The sequence below is a fragment of the Neoarius graeffei genome, chromosome 2, assembly GCF_027579695.1.
Source record: "Neoarius graeffei isolate fNeoGra1 chromosome 2, fNeoGra1.pri, whole genome shotgun sequence".
In the NCBI taxonomy this organism is placed as follows: Eukaryota; Metazoa; Chordata; class Actinopteri; order Siluriformes; family Ariidae; genus Neoarius; species Neoarius graeffei.
The window spans coordinates 49575325-49597696 of record NC_083570.1 but is presented as its reverse complement, the minus strand read 5'-3'; the positions used below and the strand labels follow the sequence as shown (position 1 = coordinate 49597696).

The window sequence follows — 22372 nt, the reverse complement described above, 5'->3', positions numbered from 1 at the left end:
TACTGAAATGACTGGAACTGGGTTAAATACTGTCCAATGCATTATTAAAACCAGGGGGGATAGTGGTGAACCATCAACTTGGTAGAAAAAAATGTGATTGGAAAAAGATCCTGACTGACCATGATCAGAGATCACTTAAATGCTTGAAGTCGAATTGTAAAAGAAATCGACAGTAGAACTCAGTTATGTTTAATAGTGAAATTAAGAGTATTTTCACACTTGCATTGTGATGAGCTATTCAACAGATGTGTGGCCATAGTGAGACTAATCAGGATAAAAGGCCTCAGTTTGCTAGGGAGCATAAAGATTGGACTCTGGAGCAAGGTCAAAGGTCATGTGGTGGAAAAAGGTCATGTGGTTTGATAAATCCAGATTTACCCTCTTCCTGAGGGATGGGTGTGTCAGAGTAAAGGCCTCTGCATGCTCTTGCGACAAGGCTTTCGCAGATAGCTTTTCGCAGACAGTTGTAATTTATCGTTGAGCGGGGAGTAATAGGCGTGCGCGATGTTATTCACCGCCACAACGCAAGGGGGCGCGAAATCGCTAGGAGTAGTTGGTGGGTGTGGTTAGTGGAGTGTTTATCCTCCGGTTACTTATAATGACTAGAACTGGAGTCGTATAGATGTACGTACTTCCTCACTTCCTCGATCAACCGCTCTTCGTGCTGCTCCATCTTCGCTTGTGTTTTTAAAAATGGCGGTCGTGAAAACAAACCAAACCGGGAAAGTAGGGAAGCGGAAGTGCGTGTACAGCGGATGTAGAGTGGACCAATCGGAGCCCTCTTGTCTGCAACGCTGTCTGCGAGGCTTCTGTGGTGGTCACAATTTTTGGGAGGTGCGTGCAGAGCGTCTGCGAAGGTGGGGGGGCTATGCAGACACTGTCTGCGATGCTATCTGCAAGGACTGCGTTGTCAGCATAAATTGGCCTTAAGAAGGGAAGCACATGAAGCGATGCATCCATCAGGCATAGTGGCCACTGTACAAGCCTCTGGAGGCAGCGTTATGATCTGTGGTTGTTTCAGTTGGTCAGGTCAAGGCTCAGCAGTGTTCATCTTATCTCATTATCTCTAGCCGCTTTATCCGGTTCTACATCCCAGCTGACTATGGGCGAAAGGCAGGGTACACCCTGGACAAGTCGCCAGGTCATCACAGGGCTGACACATGGACACAGACAACCATTCACACTCACATTCACACCTACGGTCAATTTAGAGCCACCAGTTAACCTAACCTGCATGTCTTTGGACTGTGGGGGAAACCGGAGCACCCGGAGGAAACCCACGCGGACATGGGGAGAACATGCAAACTCCACACAGAAAGGCCCTCGCCGGCCATGGGGCTCGAACCCGGACCTTCTTGCTGTGAGGCGACAGCGCTAACCACTACACCACCGTGCCGCCCCCTCAGCAATGTTATGGGCAATAAAATGAAGTCAGCTGATGACCTGAATGACCAGGTTATTACATCAATGGATTTTTTTTTTTTTTTTTTTCCTGACAGCATGGGCATTAAGTTAGATTGTAAAAGAGTGGTTCAGGGAGCATGAGGAATCATTTTCACACATGAATTGGACATCACGGAGTCCTGACCTTAACCCCAGTGAGAATGTTTGGGACGTGCTGGAAAAGACTTTACACGCTGGTTCGACTCTCTCATCCTCAACACAAGATCTCAGTGAAAAACTAGACTGCATTTCCACAGAGAAAATGCAAAGTGTGCTTGCTGAGCTGTAGCAGAACAGCTATCATGCTAGCATGTTAAAAGCTAGCATGTCAACATGCTAAAAGTTAACATGTTAATGCTAACACGCTAATGATTAACATCTCATCTCATTATCTCTAGCTGCTTTATCCTGTTCTACAGGGTCGCAGGCAAGCTGGAGCCTATCCCAGCTGACTACGGGCGAGAGGCGGGGTACACCCTGGACAAGTCGCCAGGTCATCACAGGGCTGACACATAGACACAGACAACCATTCACACTCACATTCACACCTACGGTCAATTTAGAGTCACCAGTTAACCTAACCTGCATGTCTTTGGACTGTGGGGGAAACCGGAGCACCCGGAGGAAACCCACAGACACAGACCTGGAGGAAACCCACGCGGACACGGGGAGAACATGCAAACTCTGCACAGAAAGGCCCTCGCCGGTCACGGGGCGCGAATCCGGACCTTCTTGCTGTGAGGCGACAGCGCTAACCACTACACCACCGTGCTGCCCTGATTAACATGCTATTTGTTAAAATTCTAACACTTTAAGACTAATATGCTGACAGCTATCATGCTAACAGTTAACATGCTAATGGCTAGTGTGTTCACTTTTAGCATGCTAACACGCTGAGGGTGACATGCTAACAGCTAACATGCTAACAGTTAGCATGCTAACATGCTCAGGCGAACTCGCTAACAGCAAACATGCGAACTCTGCATGCTACCATGCTAATCCTAACATGTTAACAGTTCTCATGATAACAAGCTAATGGTGAACATGCTAACAACTCGTGAGCTAACAGCAGGCATGATATTGTAATGGGTAACATGCTAACAGCTAGCATGGTAACACGTGAATGCGTATATGGCAATTGCTATCGTGTGTGCGTGTAAGTATTCCTAATAAAGTGGCCATTGAGTTGAAGTTGATTTGCTGTCAAAGTCTCAAATGAGCAGATCATTGCCAAATGCATCATCACCTATGGAGGAAGGGAGGAATGACTCAGTCAAGCTTCCATTGATCGCGGCAAAATGGAGAAAAAATGGACGGATGAAAGGCAAGACAAAGCCGAGTGCGGGTCAGAACCGATATCATGTGTGTGATGGTGATTTGGCCTGAGGTGCCGTATGAAGTTTGGTGGATGTGTGGTGAAGTGTTACTGAGCAAAACTCCATTCATTTGAATGGGGCCAAAAATCAATGGAAGCCTATGGAGGTAAAAAGAGATGCGTGAAAACCAAGGAAAAGATGAGTGCAGGTCTCAGATGAGGGGACGGATCTGTGCGGGGACTTGGCCTGAGGCATCAAGTGAAGTTTCTTGAAGTTTGGTCACTTGGTTAAAAAAAAAATATTGATGGAGAGTGAAAGTTTTTCTCCTGAAACACCATTCATTTTCAATGGGGCCAAAAATCAATGCAAGCCTATGGAGGAAAAAGGGATGAGCAAAAAGAAAGGGAAAATGAGTGCAGGTCAGAACCGATTGCATGTACGGTATGTATGTGTCGGGGGAGTTGGCCTGAAGTATCACATGAGGTTTGGTGCATCTGCGATGGAGTGGGTCCGAGTAGGACGATTCGATTCATGAGCCCTATTCATTCTCTATGGGGGAAAAAACAAAAGAAAAATGACAAGAACAAGAGAACGGGCACGTTGATCCAAAAGCTGCATACAAGTACACCACACCACTTCGGGCCAGATGTCTCAGAGTTGGAACGGTGTCTCTATCTCGAACGCCCTAGGAGGAGTAGTGGATCCAAAAAAACGTGTCGGAATAAAGCAGAATAAGTAAACTTAAGAAGAACTAGACTGCATTTCTGCAGAGAAAATGCAAAGTGTGCTTGCTGAGCTGTAGCAGAACAGCTGTCATGCTAGCATGCTAACAGCTAACACTACATTCATTTGAATGGGTCAAAAATCAATGGAAGCCTATGGACGAAAAACCATATGTGTGAAAACCAAGAAAAAGACGAGTGCAGGTCTCAGATGAGGGGATTGATATGTGTGAGGCCTTGCCCTGAGGCATCATATGAAGTTTCTTGAAGTTTGGTCACTCAGTTAAAAAATTTGACGGAGAGTGAAGGCTTTTTTCCCGAAACGCCATTCATTTTCAATGGGGCCAAAAATGAATGGAAGTGAATGGATGAAAAGAAAGGAAAAAATGAGCACGGGTCAGAACTGAATGCATATATGTGTCTGGGGAGTTGGCCTGAGATATCACATGAGATTTGGTGCGTCTGTGATGAAGCGTGTCCGAGCAGGATGATTCGATTCGTGAGCCCTATTCATTCTCTATGGGGAAAAAAAGACAAGAACGAGAGAACAGGTGTGTCGATCCAAAAGCAAAAAAAACAAGCACGCCATTCCAGATCAGGCCCTCCGTTTCAGCATTGGAACGGTGTCTCTATCTCGAAAGCCCTAGGAGGAGTACTGGATCCAAAAAACGGGTGAAAACTACTACTATTATTATTATTATTATTATTATTAATAATAATAATAAAAACTTAAGAAGAACAATAGTGTGCTTGCCTTTGGCAAGCACACGAACACAACTCTGGACTGAAATAAATGTTGACATTGCACAAGTTTATCGGAACAATGCCATGGCGAATGCATGCTCTAATCAAAGCTAAAGGCGGTCCAACCAAATATTAGTGTGCAACTTGTTTTTTTTTTTTTGGCAGGGCAGTGTAGCATCCATTAAGGAAATGAATTGATGTAGTATTTGTCAGCAATAGTTGGCCAATAAAACAGTCTTGCTATTTACAACCTGACTGTTTTTAAAAGGAATGATGATTCCATCTTGCTGTGTAAAATGTGATTCAACTAATGGCCCTTTTCCACTACCCTTTTTCAGCTCACTTCAGCTCGCTTCAGCTCACTTCAGCCTGACACGGCTCGCGTTTCGACTACCAAAAAACAGCACGACTCGGCTCGCTTCAGCCCTGCTTAGCCCCTAAAACTCACACGGTTTTGGAGTGGGGCTGAAGCGAGCCAAACCGAGCCGAGTGAGGCTGGGGGCGTGAGCAGACACTCCCCTGTGCACTGATTGGTGAGGAGGAGTGTCCTCACATGCTCACTCACGCCCCGCGAGCACGCTGGGATCTGTAAACACCGCAAACCCGGAAGAAGAAGAATTACGAATTACGAGAATTTCTGAAGCCTTATGCGCCTCGCCTCATCTATACGCTCTTGCCAGTATCTGTTGGCGTTGTCGGTGACAACAAGCCACAGCACCAAGACCAGCAACACTAACGACTCAATGTCCTCCATGTTTATTGTTTACTATTAACGTGAGACTACCACTTAAAAGCTCACTGATGTCACTGTTTGCGCTGCTTAACGACATCATGTGACGTCCACCCACTTTCGCTAACTCCACCCAATGTGTCCACCCACTTCCAGCCAGCACGGTTCAGCGCGGTTGTAGTCGAAATGCAACTCCAACAGCCCCACTCAGCTCGACTCAGCACGGCACGACTCAGCCGCGTTTGTAGTGGAAAAGCGGCATAATAGGTTTCACTGCAGCCAGCAGTTTCTGTGATGAGTGTGATTGAAGAAAGAATTGGGGGGGGATGCTTTTTCTGCATTGTGAAAGTGTCGGAAGTCTGTTTGGACAGCAGTAAGTGGGCATTAACCCTAAGCTATGGAAATAAAAGCCTCAAGGCTACACTAAAGCTCTGTACAGCTTTCTTAAGGATCTAATGTTGAATCATGCTTTGTGAAAATTTGGAAAGATTGCAATAAGTTGTGGCTTATCAGAGAAACATGGAACCTGTGCAGTAGCTGTTGATTTGCTGATTAAAATGATGGTGCAGCAGTTTGATAACTCTTGTCTTCCTTCACTGCAGGTGCCTTTGGCTATTTTGAGGTGACTCATGACATCACACGCTACTGCAAAGCCAAGGTGTTTGAGCATGTGGGCAAGACCACTCCCATCGCTGTGAGATTCTCTACTGTGGGTGAGATGCACTTCCTATCTCCTCCCCATATAACGTGTGTGTGTGTGTGTGTTACCCCTTTTCCACCAAATCAGTTCCAGGGCTGGTTCAGGGCCAGTGCTGGTGCTGGTTCACAACTCGTTCAACTTGCGAGCCAGCTGAGAACCAGTTTGCTTTTCCATAGCTCGCGGTGCTAAGAGGAGCCACGTCAGTTACATCGCTGTATACGTCAGTTACGTCGCTGTATACAGAAGTTACGGCGCTATGTTTGCATAAATCTTGGCGCGAATATCAAAGCAAAAACAACACGGAAGAAGCAGCAGCGGCAACAGCAACAACAATAATAAATTACTTCGCGTTTGTACAGCTGCTGCTTCTCGTCGCTTAAAAATGGCAATCTTTCGCGGTCTTGTTATTGTTGTTGGTCTTAACAACTCCGCCCCCCGCTGACATAAGCGGTTCTTTCCTCTGGCCCAGCAGAGAGTTGGTGCTAGTCTGGAACCGGTTTTTCTGGCCCCAGAGCCAGTTCTTTGTCAGTGGAAACAGAAAACCCGGTTCCAAACTAAGCACTGGCCCCGAACCAGCCCTGGAACTGCTTTGGTGGAAAAGGGGCAATTGTGTGTTTTATTTTTATATATATCTCATATCATCTCATTATCTCTAGCCGCTTTATCCTTCTACAGGGTCGCAGGCAAGCTGGAGCCTATCCCAGCTGACTACGGGCGAAAGGCGGGGTACACCCTGGACAAGCCGCCAGGTCATCACAGGGCTGACACATAGACACAGACAACCATTCACACTCACATTCACACCTACGGTCAATTTAGAGTCACCAGTTAACCTAACCTGCATGTCTTTGGACTGTGGGGGAAACCGGAGCACCCGGAGGAAACCCACGCGGACATGGGGAGAACATGCAAACTCCGCACAGAAAGGCCCTCGCCGGCCACGGGGCTCAAACCCGGACCTTCTTGCTGTGAGGCGACAGCGCTAACCACTACACCACCGTGCCGCCCATTTATATATATATATTTTAAAAATGCGCACGCACACAGTGTCTTTCAAAAGTATTTATCCCCCTTGATGTTTGTCCTGTTTTGTCACATTAAAAGCTGGAATTAAAATGGATTTTTGGAGGGTTAGCACCATTTGATTTACACAACATGCCTGCCACTTTAAAGGTGCAAATTGGTTGTTTTATTGTGACAATAATTAAGATGAAAAAAAAAAAAACCTGAAGTCTGGAGTGTGCATAAGTATTCATCCCCTTCGTATGAAACCCCTAAGTAAGAGTTGGTCCAACCAATTCACTTCATAAGTCACACAATTAGTTGATTAAGATCCACCTGTGTGCAATCAGTGTCACATGATGCCCAGATAAATCAACGTATTCTGGAAAGACCCTGACTCTGCTACACTACGAAGCAAGCCACATGAAAACCAAGGAGCCTCCAAACAGGTCAGAGACATAGTTGTGAAGTATAGATCAGGGTTGGGTCATAAACAGGGATGAGAATTTTCCGCCGATCGGCGGATTTCCGACTTTTTCAGACCAAAATGATCGTTTTTGAGATCGATGTAAATCTGTTGAGAAATTTTCGGGGGGGATGTATGGTTAACGATCTGTGGTCACCTTATAACGTCTTGATTCTTGGTGGGCTCTGGGTTAACACACTCGTGTCTTTCGACATGTCGTAATTAACATTCACTTTTGCAACAATGTTCGACTTATTTGCGGTAGAATTTTCAGGAAATCGCATGCAGTGTATAAACACAAGTGCGCATGCTCTCCACGCGTGGCTTGTAATCGACGTTCACCGACCGTACACACTGCTTGACAATACGCATTGGTAACATCGGAAAGACCCGTGTATTCAGGCGGGATATTTTAGCATATCGACAAATGGCAAAAGTCCTAGATAAGAAAGAAGAGGATCGAGCGAGGGAGATTGATAAAGGTGCAGGAATAAAGAACTGTTTTCACTGGGCTTGGTTAGAAAGAACACTGAATGTCGAGATCGACAAGCAGACTGTCACAACGAAGCTCGGTGATCACATACGGAAAATAGACGTCCCAGGAAAAGTACTTTGCTCATTGTGTTCTGACATGATAAACTACGCTAGTAGAGGGGCAAGGACTATCGAACTTCACATGTACACCAAAAAACACAAATGTAGGTCGAAAATTATTTTGCCTGTTCAATGATTCATTATATTTATAATGTATATTGCACGAATCGTGTGTGTGTGTGTGTATAAAATTTCAAATACATGTCATATATAAGTGTGCATCTTTTATAAATGGGGTTAGCTTATCTAATGTAGCATGTTGGGGAGAATCATAGTATCATATCATCTATATTTCTGATAAAATTTTAGGTATGATACCATGTATAACTCTCCTACTTATTGCTCATTTCATGGGGGATGGGGGGAAATTGCTGGCATGTGCCGCGCAGGAGCGTCTGCCCAAACTTTTTAGGCAGAGATGAACTTAATTTTTTTTAAATCAAAAACTTCCAATATGTAATGCCCATTGTACATGCCTGTTCTTTAATTCAAAATCACCATCTTGATCTTCAAGTTGATTATATGGTATCTGTATTACATTACACAACATCCTGTCCAGATAAATCCTAGTTAGTACACACGACAGTTGAAAGGGAAGTGATGAGTGATGTTGAATGTTGCCTGCTTAATATGCAAGACCTCCTGCTACCATGATAACATCAGAAGAAAGCTTAAGAGAATTATATGATAGAACTTTTTTCTGGTTTGCACTTCATTTTAAAGGATTAGAGTATTCAAAGACATGAATAGCAAAAATGCAGAAATATAATACTTTAGAGCTCTTGTTTATATTAAAAGGTGCATTGATTTTTTTGAAATCATCAAATGTGAATTGATTAAAAACAAGTGTCTTGTACCGTATTAATAATTTTCACATGGTAGTCCACCAAGAAGGGGAATTTATTTCCAAATAAATTGCAACTTTTTGCTGCTAAAATTAATGGTTTTGGGGTAAAAAAAAAAAAAAAAGCCAAAAATCATTAGCTCCCGCCCCCTGGGCCCCCACCGGGGCTGTGCCCCGGGACCCGGTGGGTGCCTGCGGCCCCCAAACCCCTGGCTTTTTTTTAGACTTTTTAAAATATTTTTCATTCTCATCCCTGCATAAAAAATATCCCAAACTTTGAATATCCCAGGGAGCACCATTAAATCTATTCTAGCAAAATGGAAAGAATATGGCACCACTACAAACCTGACGAGAAGGCCGCCCACCAAAACTCACAGACCGGGCAAGGAGGGCATTAATCAGAGATGCAACAAAGACACCAAAGAGAACACTGAAGGAGCTACAAAGACCCACAGCAGAGACAGGAGTATCTGTCCATAAGACAGCTTTAAGCCGTACACTCCACAAAGTGGGGCTTTATGGAAGAGTGGCCAGAAAAAAGTAATTGCTTAAGAAAACATGTTTGGAGTTTGAAAACCCAACACACTGAGAACACCGTTCTTCCGGTGAATCATGGTGGTGGCAGCATCATGCTCTGGGGATATTTTTCATATGCAGAGACAGGAAAGCTGGTCAGGACTGAAGGAAAGATGGATGGCACTAAATACAGGGCAGTTTTGGAGGAAAGCCTGTTTGAGTCGACCAGAGGTTTGAGACGTGGGAAGGTTCACGTTCCAGTAGGACAAGGACCCTAAACATACTGCTAAAGCTACACTGGAGTGCTTTATAGGGAAACATTGAAATGTCTTGGAATGGCCTAATCAAAGCCCAGACCTCAATCTAATTGAGAATCTGTGGCATAACTTGAAGATTTCTGTATACCAATGCCACCCATCTAACTTGAAGGAGTTGGAGCAGTTTTGCCTTGAGGAATGGGCAAAAATTACAGTGGCTAGATGTGCTAAGCTAATAGAGGCATACCCCAAGAGACTTGTAGCTATAATTGTAGCAAAAGGTGGCTCTATAAAGTATTGACTTTGGGGGGGGGGGAGTGAATACCTGTGTACACTCCAGATTTCTGTTTTTTCATCTTTTTGTTTGTGTTACAATAAATAAAAAAGGCAATTTGCACATTTTAAAGTGGTAGGCATGTTGTGTAAATCAAATGTCCCCCCCCCCCAAAAAAAAAAAAAAGAAACAAAAAATCCATTTTAATTCCATCTTGTAATGCAACAAAACAGAATAAACACCAAGGGGAATGAATACATTTGCAAGTGTGTGTGTGCGCGTGATTATTTTATTTTTATATATCTATTGCAGCAAGTTGCCTCTTCTCTTTCACTCTTCTCACTGTGCATGGTTGGTTGAAGTCAGATTAAAGAATTATAGGATATTGGCAGTATTACACTGTTATCTGGATATGCAAATGGACACACACCCCAGCCTCAGCCTTTTACCCATGAACCCCTTCTTTGGGTCAAAACAAATTTGCTTAAACAGTGAACAAGAGCTCCTGGTTTAATGTAGGTATCATGCCGCCATTCTGTGTCTAAGAACTACAACGCCCAGTCCTCTTCCGCGTGACCTATGTCACGCGTGGGCGAGATCATCTACGTCAGTCCGCCATGCGCGCATAAGTCCAGGCGGAAGCTCCGCTCTTGGTCTCTCGTGTCCGGATTCCAAGGAATCTAGACGCACAAAAGAGATGCTCTCAAACCCTAAAACACTTCTTTCTTGCAAGATTCACCATCCAGCACGTTCTATGCTTAACCACTGGCCAAGATAAAAGTCCAGAATAGCGCGATCTTTAAACTCAACCTGAGTTACAACCGGTTTATTCGTATCAGAAGTGACGTCACGACTGCAGCTCAAACGCATTTTTAATTTGTAATTAGGAGCGACCAGAATTCCTCCTGATTGAAGTTCTGTGCACATTAATCAGAGACTTTCCTTTCATCACGAACGACGCGTCGGATCAAGAGAAGTTTTCTGTCCACGGAATCGACTCGCGTGCTTCATGAACAGCGAAGCTCTGCAATGGCGAACATCTTCTCAGAACTTTGCTAGAGCCAAGATATTGAGTAAAATATATTTGGGCATAATAATTAAGCTAGTCTTAGGAATTTAGCTTTATTGAAATAGTGTGAATTTAAACCCAGGTTTATCTGTTACACTGTTAAACACGCAGCGTGTTGAATTGTTCTGTTTTTGTTTTAATCTCAATTGTTTTAATAGACAGGCTGTGCATGCTTCTCTCTCTCTTATTCTTACTAACATTTTAATTTCATTATTATACATCTTGATCTCAAGATTTCAGTGGATTCAGTATGGTTATGAGCTAGTGGGTTAGCTACAGCTTCCCTTTGTCTGCTTTGCAACACAAAGCTAATCAAGGCCTACCATGTGCTTAGTAGGCCTCACCAGGCCTAACAAACACGCTTTAGCTAGGCCATAGGGCCTTTCACAAACACACACTAGCAACACAAGGCTAATCTAGGCCTCCACCATGTGTAGTTAGCTACACGAGGCTAAACACATGGTCAAGTCCTTCCCACACACACACACAAGCACACATTAGCAACAGAGCTAATCCTTTGTTCTATTTAGATAACATTCCTTTGTTTTAGCTAGCAACAAGCTAGGGCATACACACACACACACCATATCATATTTGTATATATTGATTATCCATTTTTATCTTTGTTATAATAAATCCATTTATTATCAAAGCTGTGTGTATTCATCTTGGTGTTCCAATATTTCTGAAGTCCCCAATCTCTCAAAGAATTCAAAAAGGTGCATATAAGTTATGTAATATGGTAAGTGATCGTAATAATTTGGAAATATACCATAATTTAGCTGTTTGGTAATTTATTATTAAGCACCAGGATTAATGGAATGATTCAGTAATGATTCACTGAATGATTCACTTCAAATGAGACTGATTCAATGGTATGATTCAATTCAAATGAGTCAAAGTAAACTATTCAATGGGATTGATTCATTTTAATTATTAACCTTCAAATTTAATGAGACTGATTTAATGAGATTGATCACTTAATTTCAATAATTAACTGATTGCACCTACATTTAGCATGGTGCAGGAGCTTGTTATAGTGCAGGCAGTCGTGACAGGAGCAGCAGAATTCTTTCTCCCTCCACGCTGGTTCCTCAAGTGACCTCTGTGTTTCTAGCTGGTGAGTCTGGTTCTGCTGATACAGTCCGGGACCCTCGAGGTTTTGCAGTGAAATTCTACACTGAAGACGGCAACTGGGACCTGACGGGCAATAACACACCCATCTTCTTCATCAGGGATGCGCTTCTGGTGAGACGTATGGACAGACAGACATCATGATTTGTTGGCCAAGAAGGTTTTCTGTACGCTTGCTGAGTTTTTGTGTATTTGTGCATTTAGTTTCCATCCTTCATCCACTCTCAGAAGCGAAATCCTCAGACTCACCTGAAGGACCCTGACATGGTGTGGGACTTTTGGAGCCTGCGTCCAGAGTCTCTGCATCAGGTTTGTGGGATTTTGTTTTTGATACTCTCTACTGTTTTATTGGTGAATGAGACGCCTGTGGTTTTAGTTTATTGTAGCACCTGCTCAAGTGTTACCCGTTTCAGCCATAGCATGATGTGATAATCAGTACACTTGACTGTTACACCCATATCTTCTTGCTGAACATCCCTTTATCAATCTAATAAGCTCCACTCTTCTGGGAAGGCTTTCCACTAGATTTTGGAGTGTGGCTATTGGGATTTGTGTTCATTCTGCTCCAAGAGCATTAGTGAGATCAGGTGCTGATGTTATATGAGGAGATCTGGGCTTCAGTCTGCATTCCAGTTCATCCCAAAGGTAATCAATGGGGTGCAGGACACTCAAGTCTTTCTACTCCAAACTTAACACACCCTGCCTTCATTGTGTGCTTCCAACTTTGTGACAACAGTTTAGAGAAGACCCAGATATGGTTAGGATGGTCAGGTGTCCACAAAGCTTTGGCCATATCGTGTATCTTGTTTTGTCCAAGTTCTTTTGTCACTGAACAGTGACCTGTGTTTCAGATTACACTCTTTGTAATATGTGTAGTGCACTAGGTAAGGTGTACAGCAGAGGTATTATACCCTATTTAGGATGCAAGCACTGTGAATAAGAAGCTATTTTGGATTATTTTTGGATCAAGGCTAAGGAAAATAAAGTTCATCCAAATATCAGCGACAGCCAAAGAAAGTGTGGGAAAATTAAAAAAAAGGCAGAAACTTTCAATTGTATTAAAAATACAACTTTGACTGAAACAGCACTGAAAAGAGGAATAAACGCTCTACTGGGCAGTGTGGTGCTAGACATTATAAGGGCACTTTTGTGTCTATTTATTGTCCTTGACTCTTTATTTCATAGTTAATAGAGTTTTGTCCAGTGGAAAAGTACTTTTATGTTGCTATCAACTTGGCTGAGCTTGACTCAGTTAAGACCGACATAAAGAACACCATACAAGGTTTCTCCATCATTGTTAAGCATGAATTCACCATGCATGCTGTCCATATACAGTTCATTCAGTAAACATTCAGACCCTTTCAGTTTTTCAGTTTAAGTTCCAACCGTAATTAAAAAGTAGATTAAACTTAAACCTGTTTCTCATCAGTCTACTCCATGCATAAAACAGACGGAACATGTTTCGGCAGAATTTTGTCAATGTATTTACAAAGAATCCCCACAGCATGATACTGCCACCACCATGCTTCACTGGAAGGGATGGAGTTGTCCAGGGGATCCGCAGGGTCTGCGTTTTCTCCAGTGATTTTGTGCCAAGTTCAAATAGCTCAATCTTGGTTTCATCAGATGGTCGATATACATACTTTATGTGCCTTTTGGAAAACTAAGCAGGCCATCACGTCCTTTTTACTCATGAGTGGCTTGCCTCTAACCACTTTAGTGCAAAGCCTTGATTCATAGATTGATACAAAGATGATTGTCTTTCTGACAGGTTCTCCACATGATTGTTTGGGTTTTTTTGCTTTGATATACCGTCAGATGTGGGGCTTATAAAGACAAGCGTGCTTTTCTAAATTATGTCTGATCATTAAGTGAAGTTTAATTAAGTTGGATAAAAATGGCAATTGTCATTGCAAAAGGACTGATGTAATATCTCAGTTTAAAAAAAAAACTAAATTTACAAAACGGAAAAAACCCTTTGTGTAGTTTTTCATGATGTTTTTTTGCAGAATAATAAAACTCTAACTTACCACGTCAACGCTCAAAAAACCTCATGTCCGATTGTCCGAGATGACTAAAGTCTGTGCAAGGACGAGTAAAACTTTAATGGTGATCGGACGACAAAAGTTAGTGCTGGCAACCTAAGCAACACCGGCACTAAGAGAGCAGGGAACCAGTCTAAAGTAGCTCATCTCGTTTCATGGGTAATGCATTAAAAAGTTTTATTCATCAACACGACAATATATAAAAGTACAAAAAATATTCTGAGAAAATCATTCAAATTTCCTTGTTTTTGGTTATAATTCGTCGACGTATGCATGTGTTCGAGTGTACTAGAAAAGCTCAGCTCAGAGGGGTTCACGTAATGATGTAATTATACCAGTTGGCTAAGGGAGACGAGGGTCAAGGACATCGTGTGCCAGCAGCGTGGTTGAAGTGGGCAGATGCCAAACTTGGAACTTTTATATCACAATTGGAGTTTATAATAAACTATATCACTGAATAATGTTCCTTGTCTCTAACCTGTGTGTGTGTGTGTGTGTGTGAGAGAAGATTTTTTAAATTGCTTTTGATGGGTTCATATATTTTGTAATATCTCATTTTTATTTTCTAAATATTTATGAACATGCTGCCATTGTGGCATGGGAGACTGATTGGTGGACAGCCGACAAAGGGTGTCTCTCATTGGTTGTAAATCTCGTCTCGTCTGGTTGTAAATCAATGTAAATAAAAATCGTAAACACAAGTGGGACCCGCTGATCACATACTGAAGCCAAGCGGCGATGTCTGGTGTGTGTTACTTTTCTCTGAAGAAAACTACAACTACAAAAGCTCTACTACTGGATTACTTGGACAATCTTAGTCAGAAAGAAGCAAAGGATAGATATACACAGAAATTAGAGTTTATTCGTGGTTATGATCCCTACAAAATTCTTCAAAAAGAATAATCTGGATGCTTCAGTATTGAACAACTACAGGCCAGTATCAAATCTACCATTCATCGGGAAAATCCTTGAAAAAATTGTCTTCAATCAATTAACTGCCTTCTTAATATCAAACAGCTGTTTTTGATAACTTTCAGTCAGGATTTCGTGCCAATCACAGCACTGAAACGGCGCTGATTAAAGTTATAAATGACATGCGTCTTAATACTGATGCAGGCAAAACATCGGTCCTGGTGTTACTGGACCTCAGTGCAGCTTTTGATACTGTTGATCACAACATACTGCTATATCGACTTGAACACTGGGTTGGGTTGACTGGTAAAGTTATCAATTGGTTAAAATAATACTTAAAAGATAGAAGCTTCTTTGTTACCATGGGAAATTGTACCTCAACATCAATGTCCTTGACCTGTGGTGTCCCCCAGTGGTCGATCCTTGGACCATTACTATTCAACCTCTATATGCTCCCACTTGGACAAATTATCAAGAACAACTCAATTTTGTACAGTGGGGCAAAAAAAGTATTTAGTCAGCCACCAATTGTGCAAGTTCTCCCACTTAAAAAGATGAGAGGCCTGTAATTTTCATCATAGGTACACTTCAACTATGAGAGACAGAATGGGGGTAAAGAATCCAGGAAATCACATTGTAGGATTTTTAATGAATTGATTGGTAAATTCCTCGGTAAAATAAGTATTTGGTCACCTACAAACAAGTAAGATTTCTGGCTCTCACAGACCTGTAACTTCTTTAAGAGCCTCCTCTGTCCTCCACTCGTTACCTGTATTAATGGCACCTGTTTGAACTCGTTATCAGTATAAAAGACACCTGTCCACAACCTCAAACAGTCACACTCCAAACTCCACTATGGCCAAGACCAAAGAGCTGTCAAAGGACACCAGAAACAAAATTGTAGCCCTGCACCAGGCTGGGAAGACTGAATCTGCAATAGGTAAGCAGCTTGGTGTGAAGAAATCAACTGTGGGAGCAATTATTAAAAAATGGAAGACATACAAGACCACTGATAATCTCCCTCGATCTGGGGCTCCACGCAAGATCTCACCCCGTGGGGTCAAAATGATCACAAGAATGGTGAGCAGAAATCCCAGAACCACACAGGGGGACCTAGTGAATGACCTGCAGAGAGCTGCGACCAAAGTAACAAAGGCTACCATCAGTAACACACTACGCTGCCAGGGACTCAAGTCCTGCAGTGCCAGACGTGTCCCCCTGCTTAAGCCAGTACATGTCCAGGCCCGTCTGAAGTTTGCTAGAGAGCATTTGGATGATCCAGAAGAGGATTGGGAGAATGTCATATGGTCAGATGAAACCAAAATAGAACTTTTTGGTAAAAACTCAACTTGTGTTTGGAGGAGAAAGAATGCTGAGTTGCATCCAAAGAACACCATACCTACTGTGAAGCATGGGGATGGAAACATCATGCCTTGGGGCTGTTTTTCTGCAAAGGGACCAGGACGACTGATCCGTGTAAAGGAAAGAATGAATGGGGCCATGTATCATGAGATTTTGAGTGAAAACCTCCTTCCATCAGCAAGGGCATTGAAGATGAAACGTAGCTGGGTCTTTCAGCATGACGATCCCAAACACACCGCCCGGGCAACGAAGGAGTGGCTTCGTAAGAAGCATTTCAAGGTCCTGGAGTGGCCTAGCCAGTCTCCAGATCTCAACCCCATAGAAAATCTTTGGAGGGAGTTGAAAGTCCGTGTTGCCCAGCAGCAGCCCCAAAACATCACTGCTCTAGAGGAGATCTGCATGGAGGAATGGGCCAAAATACCAGCAACAGTGTGTGAAAACCTTGTGAAGACTTACAGAAAACGTTTGACCTCTGTCATTGCCAACAAAGGGTATATAACAAAGTATTGAGATGAACTTTTGTTATTGACCAAATACTTATTTTCCACCATAATTTGCAAATAAATTCTTTAAAAATCAGACAATGTGATTTTCTGGATTTTTTTTCCCCTCATTTTGTCTCTCATAGTTGAAGTGTACCTATGATGAAAATTACAGGCCTCTCTCATCTTTTTAAGTGGGAGAACTTGCACAATTGGTGACTGACTAAATACTTTTTTGCCCCACTGTATCACTGCTATGCAGATGACACCCAAATTTATTTTGCTCTATCACCTAATGATTATGCTCCCCTTGAATGTCTCTACCAGTGTATCGACCAAATCAACAACTGGATGTCACAAAATTTTCTTCAGCTGAAAACAGATAAAACAGAAGTAATTCTATTTTGGGAAAAAAGATGAAAGACTCAGGATTACCACTATTCTTGACACAAAGGGGATTAAAACAAAAGATATGGTTAAAAATCTTGTTGTTTTCATTGATAGCGAGCTAAACTTTGACAGTCACATGAAAGCAATCACTAAATCGGCATTTTATCACCTAAAAATCATTTCCAAACTTAGAGGACTTGTGTCAAAAAATGATCTGGAAAAACTTATACATGCCTTCATCTCTAGTAGGGTTGATTACTGCAATGGCCTTTTCACAGGCCTGCCAAAAAAGACCATCAAACGACTTCAGGTGATTCAAAATGCAGCGGCGAGGGTTCTCACACGAACAAAAAGAACAGAGCACATTACTCCAATTCTAAGGTCCCTTCACTGGCTTCCAGTAAGCTACAGAATTGACTTTAAAGCATTGCTGCTGGTGTACAAATCTCTAAATGGTACAGGGCCCAATTACCTCTCTGATATGTTGCAGCGGCCTAACCCAATCAGATCTACCAGATCGCAGCAGCAAAATTTACTGGTAAAACCTGTTGTTAAAACAAAGTATGGTGAAGCAGCTTTTAGCTACTATGCAGTACAGCTATGGAACCAACTGCCAGAGGACATCAGAAATGCTCCTGCTGTTGGCAGCTTCAAATCTAGACTAAAGACCAAGCTGTTTTCAGATGCTTTCTGCTAACTGATAAATATCATCTTTACATGTTTTAAACTTTACTTAACTTTTACAGTCTTTGTGTGTTTTAAACTTTTTATTCTATTTTATTCTGCTGTTTTTACTGAACTTTTACTTCATTTTATTATTTTATTTCTACTGTTGTTTAATTCTTATTTTTTCCTCTCTTCTTCCCCCTTTATTTTATGTAATTTTATTTTCTATTGTTTTACTGTTTTGCCTTTACCTCTGTAAAGCACATTGAACTGCCACTGTGTATGAAATGCGCTATATAAATAAACTTGCCTTGCCTTCAAAATGACTGGAGTGATGGTGCAGATTTGTGACCTAGTGTTAGCATTAGCTACATGTTGGAATATACCTTCATTTTCCCAAAGAGTCCCGACACAGAAGAACAGTTAAAAAAAAAAAACTACAGAAGCATGAAAACCTTCTTTGTATAAAGACTTTTTCCCGATATCGGCTTTTGGGAACAGAATGTTGCAGAAGCCAGAGCATTTATTCTCAAAGGGCTCTGACCTAAACTGTGGGCTAGATCTTATCCCCACTCATCCATGGCTCATCAACCCCAAGGACATGTAGTTACACAACTATTTCCTCTCTATCATTTATACAGTGATGCTTATTATTGTTAAAACAATATCTGAAGTGTTATTTGTAAAATAACAAAATATCTTGCTCTCGACTTTCAAACGATATTGTAAGATTTTATTTTAATTTTATCTACTAGTGGACGGTACAATAATTACAAACACTAACAGAATCAGCACATTCCAATTGTAACTGTAGTCGTACAGTAACTATATCATTCTTGTAAGAATAATTTCCAAAAACGGTTAATGTTCAGTTCTCTTTTCATTTATTCTCTATTCAAAGGCACAGCTGAGTCACACAGGTTGATCAGTGTGTAACGGACAATAACAATTTTATCCAAAATAGTTTTTCCTTCCTTCGTCAATTTATTTCCATTTCACATGCGCGCAGCTGGTGTAAAGTTCAGTGTGTTTGTGTAGAACTCTCTGGAACTGTAGGTTCATTTCTACACTCTGGTTCCATGGTGACATTTTGCACAGGACTGCGTTCCTTTGATAATAGAAACAAAGCTCCAGCATTTATTATTATACTCATTCAAAACTCTCCACAGCTTAATAGACCCTAAATTATTCATTCCTCTGCTACGAGAACTTCTTTCTTTCTGAATGTGTCTGCATAGATTGGTGTTATGGTTTTGTGGATTTATGATAATTATGCTGCTTCACCTATTTAAAAACAAACAAAACTGCATTCTGTCCTCTCCAAAATAAAATAAAGTTCTGGGCAAGTGGAATTGTTTTTTGGGCGAGTACGTTTTGGGTGCTGCTTGCCCATTGGGCAAGTAAGGCTGGGAGATATATTGTATAATAAAATTTTTGGGTTTTTTTTGAGGACTGCACGTTAAGGGAAAAAAAATGGTATGGATCTGAATATTCACACTAAATGCAGAATGTGATCCAACCAATACAACACATCCTAGCAGCCTGTGTGTTGATTTTTTTTTTTTCTTCTTGTTCTCTCTTCTTGCAGGTGTCTTTCCTCTTCAGTGACCGTGGATTGCCTGATGGACATCGCTATATGAATGGCTACGGATCCCACACCTTCAAATTGATCAACTCTCAAGGCAATCCTGTTTACTGCAAGTTCCACTACAAGGTGTGTAGTGGGTTGGGGTTTTTTATTTATTTTATTTATTTTTTATTTTTTGCACTTGTATCTATTATGTTCTTGTTTGTGTCCGTGTGTGACACCCTCTCTTCCTGTCAGACTGATCAGGGCATTAAGAATCTGACTGTTGAAGAGGCAGACCATTTAGCCTCCACCGATCCTGATTACGCCATCCGTGACTTGTACAATGCCATCGCCAATGGCAACTTTCCCTCCTGGACCTTCTACATCCAGGTCATGACCTTTGAGCAGGCGGAGAAGTTCCCATGGAACCCATTTGATCTGACCAAGGTGCCTTAACATCCTCTCAATAGCCATGCATTACACAGGAGTGTGATGTGATGTGATATTATCAAAGAAGTATTTCTTTAAGCTTTCTCATGATTAAACAAACTTATAAGATTACTATTGCTAATAAGTAAGTGCTGCTTTTATTAATGGTAATTAATTAATAGAACACTGCAACCGTGCTATAACAAACTCTTTTACTATGAACTTTCGCATAGAACTGACTTAAGGCAGGGGACACAAATTTAGTGACAGTCTTAAAATCACTGAGCCATGTGGTGTTCTTCCCACTAGAGACAGACAATAAGTAACAGTCTACAGTCAAGTTAACGATACGTGTTAATGCCATAAAACGAAGGATTAACGAGCCTCACTTAGGTGTCGATCAAAAAGTTATCAAGAATGGTGATCAAATGATTGATAAAAGGATGAAATGACTGCTGATACTGCTAAACTTAACACCTAGTTAAAGCGTATCGGTGGTGTTTTTATACCCTTCACCCAGACCAGTCCAGCAGTGCGACATAAATGACATCAGTGATTTGACAACAAACAAATGAACTCAATAGTGAAGATTTAGAAAGCATAGCGAGTCAGTGGGTGAACATTGACAACGATACACCAGTAACCTCCGTCATTTCCATAACGGATGAAGAAATCATTGTCTCCGTTAGTGGTCCTTTAACTCAGTCAATGAACTGCGATAGTGACTCGGAAGGAGAAATTCATGATAAAGAGAATGTGCCTAAAATTTCGCATATAACGTGAATGTTTGGTGTAACAAGTGGGTCCATTTCAATATTATGAACTTTTCGGTATCATGAACTACAGTATTTGTGCCCCCCCCAAGGAGTTCGTTATAGTGGAAATGCAGTGTAATTACTAATAGTATTTAATTGTAAATACTACTGTTCTGCTGTAACTGCCATGTTCGTAAATATGGCTCATTTGGAGGTTGTGGTGTGTTGTTGTTTTTTTTTCTTCCCCCTCCCCCCTTTTTTCTTAATTTTTTTTCTTTTTTTTTAATGTATTATTTTATACTCTGTCTCAGGTTTGGCCCCATAGTGACTACCCCCTGATTCCAGTTGGACGCTTGGTGTTGAATAAAAACCCTGTAAACTATTTTGCTGAGGTGGAGCAACTGGCATTTGACCCCAGTAACATGCCGCCAGGTATTGAGCCAAGTCCCGACAAGATGCTGCAGGTATAGCCTCACACACTCAGTCTCATCATTATTATCATTATTATTATTGTTATGCAGTACAAAAGATGTAAAAGCTGTTATGGTCATTATATGAGCAAGTAATTAACATTAGAAGGTTTTTTTTTTTTTTTTTTAAAGAGGTTTAAGGCCTTAAACTATAAATAAAAAATTAATTAATGAATTAATTAATAGCTCACCAGCTGTACGGCTGATGAGCTATTGCCATCGCGCGGCATCTGTCCACAATTCACAAAAATTGCTACGCCTCCCTGAGTTTTCAATGGATTTTGATGCTGCTTGTTTTGTTTGGAAGATCTAATCAGTCTACACCGTAGTTACTCCCTGGTTTTGTGATTTCTCATTAACAAGTTGCTTCTTAGGTCGATTTAATGAACTTTCATGAGACTTGCTACTCCTTCCTGAGTTTTCAATGGTTTTTGATTCGGATTGTTTTGTTTTTATTTGAAGATCAAATTGTTCTCATGAAGAGCAACTTGGCTAATTATAAGTGAGTCTGGTTTCTCGTGGTATGGCGGTGTGAGTTACTGTGTTGCTGACACTAGCACTGGCCCTCAACCACTGCCAGCAGGCGTCCCGGAGTTGCTGGCCAAACGCGAACGGCCGGCTGACTTCCTCCAAGCGCAGAGCGCGGAAATGCTGATGTTGTTGCTCCGGGGTGCATCCCACCCGCTGGAGGACGGCCCGGCGAAGGTCCACGTAGGCCAGCCGGCGGTCGGCGGGGAGCTGTAGAGCGGCCAGCTGCGCCTCTCCCGTTAGCAGGGGGAGGAGGCGCGCCGCGCGCTGTTCCACCGGCCACCCCGAGGTCTCTGCTACCTGCTCAAAGAGCGTGAAGAATGCCTCGGGGTCGTCCTGCGGGCCCATCTTCGTGAGGGTGAGGGGGGAAGGGCCCACGGCGGTGGAGATGGTGGACCCCGCCGACGCGAGGAGGTGCCAGAACGCCCGACGATCTTCCTGTTGCGCCAGCACCAGGGCCTCGAACCGTTGTTCTTGCTCCTTTCGGAGGGCGAGCAGCGCCTGGTGCTGGCTCTGTTGGGCCGTGGTGAGGGCGTGGATCAGGTCGGCCAAGGTGGAGGACTCCATGGGGCTGTTGTCTTCTGTGCTCATCCCGGGTTTCAGCACCACTGTAGCAGTTCGTGTAGGTGGGTGGAGCACAGAAGGACAGCAGGACAGAACTGATTTCACAAAACTTTTTTTTTTTTTAATTCAGCTTTTCAGCTTTTATCTCTATTCCCACACACTCAGACACACGTACACACATCAGCTGTCTGGTTGTGGAGAGAGCTCCCTCTGCTCTCGCTGTCTCCCCTTAAATAGGGTGCGGTCACTAGGAAGACACACAAACACATTAATTAACAACAGGTGTAGTGATTCTGCCACTTACCTTCCCTGACTCCGCCCTCCTGTCACAGACCGATGCTAGACCACGCCCCCGCTGCCACAGACGTCTACATTATTGAGTCGGTAC

The 22372-nt window shown here is 42.4% G+C and overlaps 1 protein-coding gene across 1 annotated transcript in view; it reads left to right on the top strand.

The window, feature by feature from the left end:
- The window catches only part of cat (catalase), a 46226-nt gene that overhangs the window by 11408 nt on the left and 12446 nt on the right, over positions 1-22372 (top strand). Inside the window, exons 3-8 of the mRNA XM_060914369.1 lie at positions 5558-5668; positions 11795-11925; positions 12016-12120; positions 19257-19382; positions 19494-19685; positions 20734-20886. Of these exons, the coding sequence (XP_060770352.1) occupies positions 5558-5668; positions 11795-11925; positions 12016-12120; positions 19257-19382; positions 19494-19685; positions 20734-20886 (818 nt within the window). The remainder of the gene's footprint in view (positions 1-5557; positions 5669-11794; positions 11926-12015; positions 12121-19256; positions 19383-19493; positions 19686-20733; positions 20887-22372) is intronic.